At 34.6% G+C, this 15,959-nt stretch overlaps 1 protein-coding gene across 2 annotated transcripts in view; it reads left to right on the top strand.

Annotated features, from left to right (window-relative positions):
* Positions 1-15,805, top strand: part of LOC128988185 (segmentation protein cap'n'collar) — a 143,977-nt gene extending 128,172 nt beyond the window's left edge. For both annotated transcript variants that reach the window (XM_054409443.1, XM_054409434.1), the window contains 10 exons: positions 2,778-3,021; positions 3,137-3,267; positions 4,340-4,439; positions 6,114-6,309; positions 7,940-8,088; positions 8,923-9,096; positions 9,738-9,842; positions 10,461-10,648; positions 12,277-12,450; positions 13,376-15,805. In XM_054409443.1, coding sequence (XP_054265418.1) covers positions 2,778-3,021; positions 3,137-3,267; positions 4,340-4,439; positions 6,114-6,309; positions 7,940-8,088; positions 8,923-9,096; positions 9,738-9,842; positions 10,461-10,648; positions 12,277-12,450; positions 13,376-13,552 — 1,638 coding nt within the window. In that variant the 3' untranslated portion in view covers positions 13,553-15,805. The remainder of the gene's footprint in view (positions 1-2,777; positions 3,022-3,136; positions 3,268-4,339; positions 4,440-6,113; positions 6,310-7,939; positions 8,089-8,922; positions 9,097-9,737; positions 9,843-10,460; positions 10,649-12,276; positions 12,451-13,375) is intronic.
* Positions 15,806-15,959: the final 154 nt, after the last annotated feature.

The raw sequence follows: 15,959 nt of genomic DNA, 5'->3' as shown, positions 1-15,959 counted from the left end.
AAGAAAACTGTTATCAAATTGGGAAGGGTGAATAAAGGATGGTTTCTTGTTTTTAATACGGATATTAATCGCCTTATATTATACGCCTTCAAATAGTGTTAACTTTTGGTAGGCTATTTTTTCGCTGATACACATATTTTTTAAGATATAAAAACACATTATTTGGATTGCTTTTTGAATTCTAAGTGTTTTGTTTGGTTGAATGTTTACAACTGTTTATTGTGCCTGTTACTTTAAAAACTTTGATTAAAGCCCTGTTAACTATTCAAATAAGTTACGAAAAAGCGTAGAAAATTGAATTTTTCGTCAAGTATACTTACTTTAATACTTTTCAATAAAATGGCGACCATACGAAGTAGGTATTTTTAGCCAAGTATGAATGGAGATGAGTGTAGGATGAGTAATTAATTGATTTGTAATGTCCATATCTTCTACATAATATGTACATTTGTACTACATTTGTAAATTTCTGACTAAAAAAAAAACAGACGAATGCTGCGGAGTTCCGTCTATACAGGTAGCTGTGACAAGAGAAAGATTACGGTTGATAAGATAACGCCCTACGACTGAACCTGATTTAGAATATGCACAATGCGGATAGTTTTTATTTATTAAATACTCTCTCAATACCAGGTACTCACTAGGAAACAATTTCATCGTGTAGGGAAACTTTAAATAGTGGCGGCTCTCTTCTGAAATATCCCCCACATTAACTTCTAATCGACTTTAATCAACGTATCTTATCTTTATCAGCGCTGTTTTTAAATTATTCAATCTAATGTGAGTAGGTATTTGGTATATGTCTGACCTGATTCAAGGCCTGTTAAAAGCATTTTTATCACGACAAAAATTGTTATTCTTTGTCTCGATTTAACATTTCATCTGTTGAAGTCTCGCTAAATTCTATTACTATTTAAATTGACGTGTTTTTCACATTAATATCTGTATAAATTACTTACAAACACTACAATCGTCTTGCAGAAAGGCCAACATGTTGAGTGTTATTGCTTGTATTGCTGCTGCAGCGTGCAGACCTCGCGGTAGAGGCACAAGACGCGCGAAGTTGACGTTGTCGTTGTCGTCACCTCTGCCCTTGTCTTGTGTTTGTCCACACACCACATCTCGCTCCCTTGTTTGCTCTCCTCTAAACCGCGCAAATATCCAGCGATCCACACGCTCCTGACCCACAATCCCGCATTCCATCATAATACAACAATGCTTCATCACGTTATCAAGTTCTTCTTGTGCTGTGGTCAGTTCTGAATAATGCTTTTTTTGTTGCTCTCAAAACATATACTTTTACACGTTCAACTTCCTTAAAAATTAAAAACATTAAACAGGCTGATATTAAGATCGTATTTTTATTGACAAAAAACTAGGTACAATGACAACAACCTGTCTAGGTGCATGGCCTGTACAACAAAACCACGATTTCTCAGCGATTTATTACTCGATTTTTCAGAACTTGATGATGTTTGTTGGGAAATTTTTAATTGTAAATAAATTTTTTCTTTGCGGTTTTCATTAAATTTGACGTCTTTTAGTTGGTTAAGTTAGACAACCAAAAATTACAGCAATTTTTAAAACAAAAAATACAAAATAATGTTTTTAATTAGTGTATTGTTGTTTTAAATCTTATGTCAAGTTTCAAAAAGTGTTTGGGATTCAAATTTTTTATTACAATATACTTAATGTTGCGGGTCGCAATGTGTAAAAAAATATTCTTTACTATACTTTTATTTGGACCCAAAAAATATTCTCAAGGGGTTTTATACTAATTAGGGGTTACCCTGCACATTTTGTCTTTATATATCGGATTTTGAGCCTGCATTGAATAATGATGTAGCCCATAAGCGATTAAAATAATATGTACTACCAGTTGTTAGATGTTTTAATCTGAAAAAGGTAAAAAGCTTTAAACAACATTCTGTGTTTTATTGTACCTGTATATGGAATGTGTATGTGTCTATCTATACCTGGTGTTCATGAATCTTACCATCAGGCAGCTAGATGTTCTGTAATTGATTAGATAGGTAGTGTGTTGATAAAACCATTTGGCTCCATCCCAAGTCATTAGGCACATAAGCAGCAGTAAATCATTTGTCTGCTGTATTACCTTGTTGAGGACATTGCAGCAGCATAATATGTCCAAGTGGAATTCATCAGAAAGTAATCAAGTTGTACTTCTTTACTCTCCGGTAGGGAAATACTCCAATACAAAGTACACTATATACAGTAGCATAGCTTGGTCACTTGGTAGGGTTTTAGAGGGTTATTCAAAACAATGTTAATTGTTTGCAATACAAAAGAGAATCATTATTTATAACTTTGTTACCATAACGACTTTTTAAAGTAAAAATGAAGGTTTTTTGTATTGCATATTATTACTGTTTACATAGATGTTGCTACTGATGTTAATATCCTTACAATGTAATTTGCTTGTTCTGGTGACAATTCACCGTTGTCATCAGTGTGAATGTTGTACCTCAGCGAGATTGTGTCTAGACATACAAGATTGCATAACTGAACTCTGCTGAGACTGCATACAACAAACATAGCATGTTGTCAAATCCTCCTACGATACACCATACACCTCCACAAATATACACTGAAATTATATCATACAAGTTACATAACATTTTATTGGTTTCTCTTTTTGCAATGGAAACTCAAAGAAGGAATAGCAAAGCTATGACCAAACAGATGTTAGTAAAAATTGATTTGAACATGTATAAATGCATCAAAGGTATTAACTTGTTGGATTTGTTGTGTTACAGGGCCGCATGCCGTATGTGCGCACCATGAGTATGGAACAAAGATGGCAAGACTTGGCTAACCTGCTCAGTTTACCAGACCCCAGCCATGCCTATCACCACTTCCACTCCTCTGGTGGGTACCCCGGGGGCCCCTCGTACCCAGGGGGGCCCTCGTACCCCTCGGACCGCAGTGTGTTGCTCCACAACGCCACCCTCGCGCCCCCTGTGGGGGAAATCAACAGCTCCACTCCGTATCAACCACTCGGTAAGTTGGAGGTATTGCTAACAGGTTAATAAAATATAAATCTGTATCCCTTATTTGAAGTGTGAAGTTAGTAGTTATATTTGTAGATGAATGATGGATTGTTTTGTGGTGGTAGGTGGAGGTTCGAACCTAGGCAATGCTGTGGCCACCTCTATGAACCTGACCAACAGCAGTGAGCCCATGGGAGGGGAACAGCACAGTGTCAACTTCAAGGTGGAGAACCCCCATGACATGATGTATTACCAGGTAGGCCTGCCTAAAATTTTGTTGATGATGAATGAAAAATCAAAAACAAAAAAATCTTTTGTGATTTGAAATTAAAAAATTTGTTGTGATTTGATGTCACGTAGGCTTGGGCTTATTTTAATGAGAAATCATAATCGTTTCCCCTAAACATATCATTTGACCATAGGCCTAAAACCTTTTTTCTGAAAATACACATCCAAAAAGACAAAAGAAAAGTTTTTTAAATACAGTTTTTGGAAATTCTGTATAGTTTACATTAGACATATGTTTTTAATATGTGCAAGAAGCAAAATATTTTGAGAGAAAATCTTGAGTCCACTCTTGGTTTTCTTTAATTTTGTTTATTCATTTTATTTAAATTTTGTTGTATGCCCCACATTCATATCCTAGGACGCTAGGTTTTAGCCTAGGACTGTTTTAGACATTACTTCAGACTAGTCCGAGATGTTTGCTCTATTATTACATACAGTAGATAAATCCATTGGTGATTAGTGGGATTTTAACCCAAGACCTTACAAACCAATGGCTCACACTCCACCGTTAGACCAGCTTTCTCCCCCTTCGCTCAATTTATTTAAAGTACAATCGTGTTAAGGTGTATCTTACACAAATCTTTCCAAACTAATTTTGAAACAGAAATAACTAAACTTTTTAAGTTAAGTTAAAAATCTTACTATTAGTGTCTCAATATCATTTAACCATTTGAAAAAAATCTAACTATAAATAATTTGGTGGTTTAACAAGTTCATATTATTTATAAAAATTAAGTAACTAATATATTATTTTATAAACTTGTTATGATTATTTTTTAGAAAATTACATTCAAAAGTGATTTTGATGCATAATATTTCCTATTACACGTTCACTCCCAACACTTAGATGACACTATTTATATAAGTGGTTTTAGAAGGCGACAGTTCTGATAACTAATTGTGCGAGGTGAGGTATCAGTGTATGTATTAAGCATGGGTACAATAGAGCATGACAGGCAGTTTAGTCGCCATCTACATATTCATGGTGTGTGTGTGAATGAAGTGGAGTGGGCCGATGTATTCTGATGGAAATGTTTCAGAATGGAAGCAGTGGAGAGATGAACCATACCACGGACGGCTTCCTGTCATCCATTCTCAATGATGAGGACCTGCAGCTGATGGACATGGCGATGAATGAAGGTAACTCACGACATGACAAAATATAAACAAAAAGTCTGGTACTGTGTGTTTTGAATGCAACTTGGCAATGTTAACCATTAAGTTTAAAGTGTTGACCTTTACAAGTTAGTGAGTCAAGATGTTGTCGGGTGAGGCGTGGTATGGTGTTGTGATGACGCCAGTTTTGATGATAGCTCTGTGTTAGTCAGCAGTTAGTCATGTGTCCACCTCAGTCAGTGTGTGACTGTAGCTGCTGCACTTATTGGCTCTCTCTCATTGAGAATGTCTTCTCTACAGGTAAACTAGACTGTAAATGTAGGTTGGTAGATATGTTAAAATATCAACAATTATGTGTATGTAGCTTTGTAATCTATAAACGTCAATATTAAGACTTCAATGGGAATTATGATTACTTGTAAAGTTTTTCTACTGTTTTGTTTTTGTTTTTTCACTCTTGTTTCTATAAATCAAGATCAAAGTGTACATACTGCTTTTTTATATAGTTTTACATAACAGGAACATATATTGTTTTATGACAATATGTGCCCTGGTCACCTTTTTAACTTTTCAAACATTAAATAGCATACTGTAGTTTTCTAAAAACCAAATTGTTAAATGTTGGCCTTTATGGCCACTGTTCAACAATTATGTTGAAATAAAAATGCATACAAAATGTTTACTAAACTAAACTTTAAACTTTCTATACAGTTTTACTGATACCAAAAACTACAATATTAATGAATATGTTCCAGTTATTTTGCCCAAAGAGCATCTCTTAAGAGCCGGACTCATTACTTGTATCATGAGTCTGTACCAATAAGTCTGTAGTATACTGTTGTTGCCAAACTATCTTGTTTTGTTGATCCAATTATACAAGATCGGAAAAATGTGAAAGCTGAACAACTAATAGAAAAGTGGTCATGACTTAAGATATTTTAAAAATGTTGCCGGAATAAGTTTAAGAATTATCCAACAATCCACCAATAAAAATGAAGTTCTGAATGGGGCAATCTTTACCGCATTGGTTAACTTAAACTTTTAACAATATATATTATTAACTTAGTTGTGAGAAGTAAGGCTATAAGGATATTACACGTCAGTGAGTGAGCCAACCAGACTCAGACTGCTGTGAGCTCCATGGGTTGTGAGAGAGACTGCCTCCCCTCCCTCACATGTACTCTGCTTGTTAAAAAAATCAACACACACCGTGTCTGTCGGCTCTCAAATGTGTCTGCCTGCCTCCAAACTGACACATTGAAATCACTCTGTAAGCAATAATTCTTCTCAGACAGCTGTGTCCAGTCTTTCCCCATCAGGAGCACCAAGTGTTTACTACATGTCTTCATCCATAGAAACCACCCTGTGCAGTGAGAAAAATCCCATCCTGGCATGAACCTTGGCTTAATTCGTTTCCATATTACACGGGAATCATCAAATCCCAGTGTACTCAACAAAACGATTAAATTCTACTAATACATTTCTTTATTTATTTGTGTACCCATCAATCCCGCTCGCTGATAATAGTTGCTATTTCTGAAATCATAGTCCATCCACGGCACCGTAATAACAAAACCACATTGGCACTCCAGCTCACATAGGGGAGACTGCAAGTAGGCACGATGTATTTCATCCAATTGGCGGATAACTTATTTGTTGTGTTGACAGCAGATTAAAGATGAGTTTCATGTGTTACAGGGATGTACACAATGCGGATGCTGGAAGGCAGTAGCAATGCGACGGCGGCCGTTGAGCGAGCTACAGACTCAGACTCGGCTGTCAGCTCCATGGGCAGTGAGCGAGTCCCGAGTCTCTCCTCTGACACTGAATGGATGGAGACTAACTCTGACTCAGGCCATACTCCTGCAGATCACTACGCCACCGACTACCATGGGTAAGTCACTTAACAGACCCAGTTTGATGCATATTCCACACTAAATGGGACAGAATCAAGTTGGGATTAGTGGGAATTCATCATTTATTATTAAACCCTCCAGTACAGGCGCGGCTAATAGTTACACTAGTACACGTGCGTGGACTGACAGTCTGCGTCTTACTTCTAACTGAAAACGCTCTTTTATATAGCCTACCTAATAAGTTCATATAGCATCAAAATTTCAAATAATCCAAATATAGGTTGGCTAAATAGATATAGATAAATTTCAAAATAATTACAACTAACTGTTTCAAATTGAAAATGTCCTGTTGAAGACCAATCAGTCAATTGCTGGCCTTTTCTTCATCCTTTTAAAACATGGCGCACCTAACTTTACACCCTCGTAGCTCAGGGCCAACTGACGCTAAGATGGTCAAAACACCGTCATTGTCCTTAGTGTAGTAGAGTAGGTATATGTGGTGTCATTCGCTAGCGAATTCACTTGTTTCGGCACACTTTTATTAATGTGTTTTTTTGTTAATGTGCAAACTCTGAGTCAGTAAGGGCCGTTTTTCTTATAACTCCATAGAGTCGGCTTTCCGCTTACTCGTGCCATTTGCAGCTATGTAGCTGACGTTTGTGCTTTGCTGTGTGCTTGGACAATTTAAAAAATCATTGAATCTCCCGCTGCATGGGAGATAAGCCAGTGATACTTTTTTGACCAGTAGAAATATATTCAATGCTGACATTCATTTCCAGATGGTTGAAGTTTATAGCCTTAATAAAATGAGTCAGGGTAAAGTCCGGAAATGGTTATGCAGTGTAAAAATGGCCAGGGAAATCATTTCCCTTCGTACTTTTACGGCAATTTTAAACTCTAGCCCATTTCTGCGCTCATTGCATTAAGGCCAAACTTCAGTCATCTGGGGAAGAATGTCTGCAGCCGATATGTTTTGTGTGGTCAAAAAACATATCAGTTCAAACCATTTAAACATTTTTCTAGAGACACTGCAAAGGGTTAACGTCAACTACAGAGCTATAATAGCGCCTTTCAGTTCACAAATGATGGCAGTAAGCAGCAAGGGGCTCCTTGCAGTGTAGACGTGAACTAAGAAGCTATACGCACAAACGGCCCTTACTTAAAACACGACCCTCGTATCTACTCCAACGTTTGTGGTATCATTGCCAGATTCTCCACCCTTTGCAGCAACATTGCAAATGTTTCCGACATTCATGGTATTGCTTAATTTGCCTCGGTCCTTGGAGATACCTTTAGCTTTGTCAACGTTTGGGACATCTTAACTCCTAGGAAGATGATCCTAGCATATAAATAGGATTATCTATTTATAAATTAAATAATTTTTTTAATTATTTTTGTAAATTACTCCTTTGCAAAATAAAATAAAATGTTTTTATTTGGCATATATGCACTACACAATAATGCATTTCTCTCAATTGTTAATTCTTTAAAACAGCGACACACTCTTGGATGTGTATTTTGAGCTGAATATACATGCAAGTAAGCTTAGGATAAAGTGAGATGATCTGTCAAGTTTTGTCACTGACTATAGACTTGGTGCATTATTATTTCCAAACAAAATTACTGATGAATAGCAATTACTAACAAGTATTGTGTTGAACATTGCAGAAAACTAAGGTGGTATGACTACAGTTACCCAGGCCGTGGTCACGTCAATGCTACTGAGGTAGGCGCTGTGAGCAGACTGCCTCAACCTTCCGTAGCTCAGAAAAAACATCACATGTACGGGAAGCGGTACTTCCAGGAACAGGGCGCAGGTTAGTACTATACATCTGCAGCACTACCTGACTGTTGCAAATCTCATTCATCCCTCTAGCCTCGTTAGTCTGTAAACATTTCAACTGGAAAATATTTCAAAGAGTGGCCAATAATTGTTATGTCAAACTTAATCGCAAAGATTAATTTAAATAAAACTACAATGTTATAGAGAGTTTGTGTTGTGTTTTAAATCTTGTAATGGTTAAGCTGAAAAGAATGTTTCAGTCTTTTTACACTACTGTTTACTAGCGATTGATGGATTTGCACTTGTAGTTTGGAATGGAACGGATTTTTTAATTCCCTATGCAAAAAAGAGGTTTTTCAAAATTCTATAGTAGGCCTACTCATTTTTGCAGATGGCAATACTGACAAACAAAATAAATTTTTACTCTTTGTAGTACTGTTCTATAAAAACCAATAATGGGTCAAAATACACAAGTAACAAACACTGTCAACTGAAAAAAAATATTTTTGGTACAATTTAACTGTGAAACATCTGTCTAAAACACTGTTAGCTAACCACAAACAGGTATTCAATCCGATCATCACTGCATTTTTTTAACCGTGTTTGGACTTTAAGACAATATGGCTACTGGTACCAGTAGCAAATCATTATCATTTTTAGTAATCATAAATTTTGTAATGTGTACCTACCACAATGTCATCAAGACCTGTGATCAAAGTGCCATCATAAATACCGTCCAAACGTTAAATGCTACTATTAAAATGATTTTACACCTTTCTTGGTAAAATTAATCAGCTGAAAGTTGAAAGCTACTAAGAATCATTAGATTGCTATGAAGGGACAGTAGCTATATATTTTGTTTCACCAGGTTCGAGCTCCAACAGCAGTATGGGTGTGCCGTCTGGGGTAAAGTTTGACTATGGCCCCTCCCCCAGTGAGGCCAGTCCCTTCCCAGGGATCCATCACCAAGGGGACCCCTCCAAACCTGGCCCTGAGACCAAGTACAGTTGCAGCGTCGAGTTCACTAGGCATCTTCATACTGGTAATGCTCAAGCTCATCTTAGCAATGAACATCCTTCTGTTTTAGGACTCAATAGTTTTTTGATCTTTAAGTTTCATTGTAGTTTTATATTACATATTTTTTTATCTACCAGTAAACAAAAATCGAGTTCAATGAACCAAGAATTGATGATGCACTTTAAAAATAATCTAATTAAAGCTGTTATAATAGTTAACTTATAAAAACATAAAAGACATAAAATATTCAGTTGTATTTTTACCAATACCTCTCCTTTTATTACTACAATTCAAGATTAGTCCTTACAAGTGACTAACAATAAATTTAAATATCTTGTAGTGCAATAGTTTAGGCAAAAACTGATGAAACAATGTAAAGGAAATGTTATTCTTTACAAAGTGGGGCACATTAAAATATTGCACATTTGTATAATCTAGAATTGAATGGTAGTGAATTACGGTAGATGCCTATAGTTTCATACAACTTTTTAAGATTAGCATTGGAACACTAACTACATTTACCTGTTTTGTACCATCTGATCAAAGAAAACATGGTTTATCTGTGCTAAGATAATTGGACAGAGACTAGTCCAGGCTTATGCCTGACTAACATATGCATTGCTAACATATTGCTAACATTGCTAACATATGTGTAACTATGTGCAGGAGTGAGACCAGCTGATCATCATGTGATACACAACCACACGTACCATCTGCCTCCCGACCAGACCGGGGCCATGCAGAGACCTGTGGCTCGTGACAAACAAAAAGGTACAACATGCTCATAGCAGCAAAAGGAACCATAACACTGCAACACTTGACTTGACATAATGAGTGTAGAGATGAGTGTTGTTGATAAGAACTGTAAATACATCAGACTTTTGGTAATCCTGTGGTTCAATAGTTGTCACCACCAGTAATCTGACAGTATATTGACTGTGATAATGTTGTTTTAAGACAAATTGATACTAAAATCTTTCTGTAAATAGTCTTCTGTAGATCTTTAAAACAATATATGACTCAACAATATATCAACCAACTAAGGAATAATACCATGCTAAATTAAAACATTTATGTATACTCATACTCTGGAACATTCAGGTTCTAGTCAATGTTTTTTTTTTTTTTTTTTTTTTTTCAAAAAACTCCATCGTTTTTTTAATTCTAAAAAATATCCACAGGCTTTAAGCTGAATATTCTCTGATGGTGTTACAACCTTTAAACTTGAGAGTGGTGTTTCAAATACTGTATATTTAAAACAATCAATTTATAACCATCAATTTTACAATAGGTAATCAATCAAAATTTTCAAAATTGCATCTTACCAAATCTCTAAAGGTAGTTAATCATGTTCAATATTAAACAGTTTAGCATACTTTATGTTACTAGGACGAAGAAGTGATGAAGAACCATTGACTAGAGATGAAAAGCGAGCTCGAGCATTGAATGTTCCCATCCCTGTGTCTGACATCATCAACCTACCCATGGATGAGTTCAACGAGCGATTGTCCAAGTATGATCTTAGTGAATCACAACTATCCCTCATACGGGACATCAGACGTCGAGGGAAGAATAAGGTTGGTACCAACAGCTTATATACAGCTTGGGCTATAGGGCAATAGTAAAGCTATCAGCAGAAAATTGCTTATAATTGGTATAAAAAAGTCTAGTCGCAAAAATCTAAAATTGTATGAAGTCACTAGTTTATCTAAATTTTGTCGATCAAAATTCTTTATATGCTTAAGCTTTTTTGTACTATAGACCATAGACTAACCAACACAAGCATACTTCACAAGCAGAATTTATAATTTAATGATTTGTGCTTTACTGTTTGGTTATACCATTATCAATTGGCGATTGTTGACCAGATGACTGGATGGATCTTGTCAGATAAAAATTTACTTTTACACAATGAATTAAAACTAATATTTACAATATTTAAACTTCCGTCGGGCGAATTGATTTTCAAACACCAAGGGCGCTCACGGATGTTACCTCCGGGAGTACAAAAACTATACAATGATGAGTAAAAAACATTTTAATAGCAATAAGACTGTAATAAAAACATTTTTTTATAAGTTATTACACTATTACTTAAGTTGTATATCAAATAAAAAAAATTATAAAACCAAATGAAAATACGTAAGTGTTGTGGATAAAAAAGACCAACTTTTTGTACTTATACAGTACTATTTTATATTAGAAAACAAATTTTAAAAGTGTATAATATAAAAACACGTACATGGGTCTAATGAAAATAATCATTTTGTACAAGGACAACTCATTCGATCAAAGCTCTTGTAGACAAAAATTGCATCAGTGTATGACATAAAACCCCTATGGTGTTATAAAAATATATATTTCATAAGAACAAATTACTTTGTCAAACCTCTTTAGAAAAAATTGCAATGGTGTTTGAAATAAAACACCAATTGTCTAATGCAAAAAATTATTTTTTAGTAGGACTAAACGTTTTGTCAAAGCTCTTTTTCTTGAAAAAAAAAAGGTTTCCAAACTAACGCACCATTAGTAGGCTACTTTCTACTAAATGTTGATCCTTGTACTCCCTTTTAACACTAGCCAACAATCTCACAATTAGTTCTTCTTCATCCATTTTATAATATCGCTAAATATGGTCAAACACAAGGGCGCTCACGGAAGCTACTTCCAGTAGTGACGCGAACCACCCCCCCAAGGTTGACTGACAACTGGGAAAGGGGTAAGAGTATACAAATCCGATTCCGCAAATGAGGTTCATGAGGTAAATCAGGCCACAGCCCTGCCGAACACATACTATGGTTTTTATAACGAAAAAAATAGTGACCCGGAGGTAACTTCCGTGATGCGCCCAATGGAAGGTTAAACTTAAGGCAGCTGGATTCAGGCTCAAAAGTCCATTGCAGTGGTAAAGTACCCCTCAATGGAATAGAAGCACTTCCTACTCAGCCATTTTTTCAGTCAATTTTAAAATCTAATAATAAATAAGATCCATTATAAAATAGATTATGACTAAATCTATCTATTACCAAAATCTACTAAGGGAGTGGGTTTTATATGGCAATTTTTATTTAAACTTAGAAGATTAAAAGGAGCAGTTTTAACACGTACACCTAGTTATTATACTAATACCAAATTGCTGACATATTTATAAAATAACATTGATGACCACCAGTAACTAAAATACTTGTATGATTTCTCTTGTCAGGTTGCTGCTCAAAATTGCAGAAAACGTAAACTTGACCAAATAATGAACCTAGCAGATGAAGTTAAGCAGATGAGGGACAGAAAACATAGATTGATGCGGGATCGAGACTACTTAGTAACTGAAACTCAGAGGATGAAAAACAAATACACTCAGCTCTACAGGCATATCTTCCAGGTACTGTATACAGTATATATTAATTATGCCTTAACTTACACCCACTTCACCCCAGTGTAATTTATCTGCTCCAGGTAAATGAGGTATATATGAGAGCGATGATTTTATATTCATTTATATTTTTACTAATTGCTTTTGGGACATATAGGTTTTAAACCATAATAGGATGTATGTAAGGTGTGAAATTAAATTAATGTTAAGAAATGGTTTTGCCAACTACTATGGACAAGTTAGTTGGTCATCAAGCCAAATGTCTGATTTTAAATTAGCCTTCATAAATAAATATGTCAAATTAATCTGTCCACAAAATATTTGCCTGGTAATTAAACGAATTAAATAATTATAGGATAACGGGATGTTAACCTTCGTAAAAATTAATTAGTAAAAAAAATAATCAATGATTTTTGTGAATTATTCTTGTGCATTTAGTGGTGGGGATAGATTTTGTTTCGAACCAAAAATGGGTATAATCACCAATAGATTTACTTAGTTCTCTTGTGACGTTGTCATTTGTTGTAAACAATTTCATTAGCGAGATACCCTCATGATGCTGCTGTAACGGCAAGAGCTGTGATGAGGGGCAATGATCAAAGATGTTGACGTAATTGCATGAACAGTCTTGGAGTCGTCAAGACTGTAGGGAGATGCTCACAGTATGGAACAATAATTGGGGGAAATGATTCTGATATTGCCATGATCAAGAGATAAGCTCAGAATGTCGTGAATGCAGAAGAAAATCACGGTTATATCTTACTCATGATAGATGGTTATGAGATTGCTACGATTCTGTTCCAAATAGTTTGATAATCAATTAATCAAGTTTTAGAAGCTTTTAAAAGAAAGTAAATAATGTTGAGAATAGACTCTCATAGCAGACTCTGAGTTGGTACTTCTGTAGACCCTACTAATGATGTTGGATGTACAGGCTCTAAGGGACTCTGAGGGCAACCCATACTCTCCGTTTGAGTGGAGTCTGCAGCAGTCAGCAGATGGGTCAGTGTTGTTGGTACCGAGGTCTAATGCCTCCACCTCACTGGGTGACCCGTCGGAACTCAGACCCAAGCACCACAAAGACACCCAGGACCCCACCCGGAAACAATAAGACAATCAGTGATGCAGAGACCCTGTGCATCTGCTGTTTGCTTGCATAGATAGGATTTAAATGCTATACAATTTTGCTTCTAGCAATTAATTGACAATAATACAGTTTTTTTTCTCAAACCCTTTAGCTTACTCGCAATAAATATCATCAGGAGAGGCCAAAAAAAGAATGTTAACATAAAAGGACTTAGTAATTGATTTGCAATTACAGTTAATCAGCTTTGTGAAAAAAAGTTGTTTGGTGTTGAACTAAAACTGAGATTTGTGTGCAACATCATTCATTTACTTGTTTTGTATACTAAATATTTTATAATTGTGTGCTTTTATAAGCATTTAAACTACCAAGTGGAGTATTGTTATTATTTTCTTTATAAAAGATATTGTACTGAATTTCATTTTTTTTAAGAAAACAAATGTTTGAATTTTAGTACTTATGTTTAACCTAGATAGTTTATAGTAAACAATTTATTTAGTTTTTTAACCCCTTTATCTTCAATATTATGTAAATATTACATATTTTAAAGCGGATTAATTAAGTTTCTGTGTTTGAGAAAGGGTTTGTTATTTTTACTATTTATTAAAAAACTTCACAACATTTTGTACCAAAAATTTGGTACTCTTTATTTAAGGTTGCAAGACCCACATTTGTGATATAAAGAAATGTGCATATTTGAAAATTTTGTAAATAGTTGAATAATTTGTATATTGGTAAAGATTTTAAGTGAAACATCAATAACAGAGTTATAAAGGCAGCTTGAATTTATTTTAACACGAATACTCTGTTCACTTGATGTTAAGCGTTGTAAATAAAAGCAGTAACCAGAGTCATTTTTTAAGTTTTCTTCAGTCCAGTTTTAAGTTATAATTCCTGCCAAACCATATTTTATAATAGCACCTGTAACTTTACTCGGTCAATGAAATTAAGCTGAAGCCTTGTGTTGATTTTTTTGTTGTGTATTTGGATGTCTTTATGGATCCAAAGCTCGCCTTGGAGAGTAGAGAGTGTGATTATTACCTTTAGAAATTTGTTTTTAAATCTAGTGAAGAAGTCTGAAATAAACATTAGTTTATGTTTTGTTTTAAGCATAAAACAAACATAACAATGTTGGCAATTTCAACAGATGATTCAGTTGGCCGTTTACTACCAAAGTCACAAAAGTTCAACAAATTCGCAATTGGTATTTTTTTACAAATTTATTTTTTTAATCACTATTCAAGAAGACTCAGTGATTTTTGTTACTTGTGTATGTAACCACTTCATTAAAAAAATAATTTGGGAATTTATCTCGTTTATACATGTATAAATTTGGTGCACTTATTTTCAACATTTTTTTATCAATTTAAAGTGAAAAGCATTTAAGTCTTAGCACTAACTAAGGTTTTAGTTTTTTCTTTTGAGTAGTATAGTAGTTTAATGTATAGCAACATCCACACTCTGGCAAAGTCACTAGATGTCAATCATTAAAGTTTTTTAATTATTATTTTTCTTTATTTAATAAAATATTTATTAAAAATCTATTAGAAAGAGTTGAACTGTGAAACTGGAAATTTGTGTACAATTGTTATAAGATTGATAAACAGAATCCCATAAAATATCAGGTTAATATATAAATATTATTGTCATACACAATTGTGGATTTTGCTATTTACAGTCAAATATGGTGTTTAAGTACAGGATGTATCTATTTAAATATTTTACTTTGTACCTGTGCTTTCTATGGAATTTAAGTTGGTCTGGGTTAAAGGGTTTAACCTTACCTTACCTCGTCCTCGTAGGCTCTCTCTAGACTGAATTCAAAATGTATATTCAAAATAAGTGTTACAACTAGTTTTATTTTATAAATTATTAGAGCAAATATTTAAACATTTTATTTTTAAGTTTCCTTACTGGTTTGGTGTTTCTAAAAGTGTGCAATTAATGCCTTTGACAGTTTTTAAAGGCTAGACTTTAAACACAAATACAAAACTATCATGTTAATATACTGAGACTGGAATATCTGTATGCTGCACCAGCATCTAGTAAGTCCCTGCCTTACTGCATTGTGTAGTATTTTGTAAATAAATAGTGACTTTAATGTGTACATTAACTATTTTTATAAGGGTGTTCGTATTGGGTTTATGCTCACAAACACTGATCTCTGTATATATTGTGTATTTTTTAACGACGTGTCTATTCTTTTGTATTGTACAATTATTGTCCTTTTGTTGATTTCAGAGTTATATTGTAATAAAGTGATGGGCTATCTATCCTCTACATTCAGTTAATTTTTCCTCCACCACTCCTTAGTTTGCAGCAAATATTGTGCAAATTCCAGATGGTTGTCTTTATACCTTACTACCTTATACTTTATGACAACCATCCACACCTGTTCAGCAAATGAACACTTTCTGAATACAATAATTTGTGA

Source organism: Macrosteles quadrilineatus, unplaced genomic scaffold, assembly GCF_028750875.1.
Source record: "Macrosteles quadrilineatus isolate MER2022 unplaced genomic scaffold, UCM_ALF_1.0 Scaffold_1__1_contigs__length_201487025, whole genome shotgun sequence".
NCBI lineage: Eukaryota > Metazoa > Arthropoda > Insecta > Hemiptera > Cicadellidae > Macrosteles > Macrosteles quadrilineatus.
The sequence above is the reverse complement of the archived record's forward strand: the minus strand, read 5'-3'. Positions and strand labels throughout refer to the sequence as shown.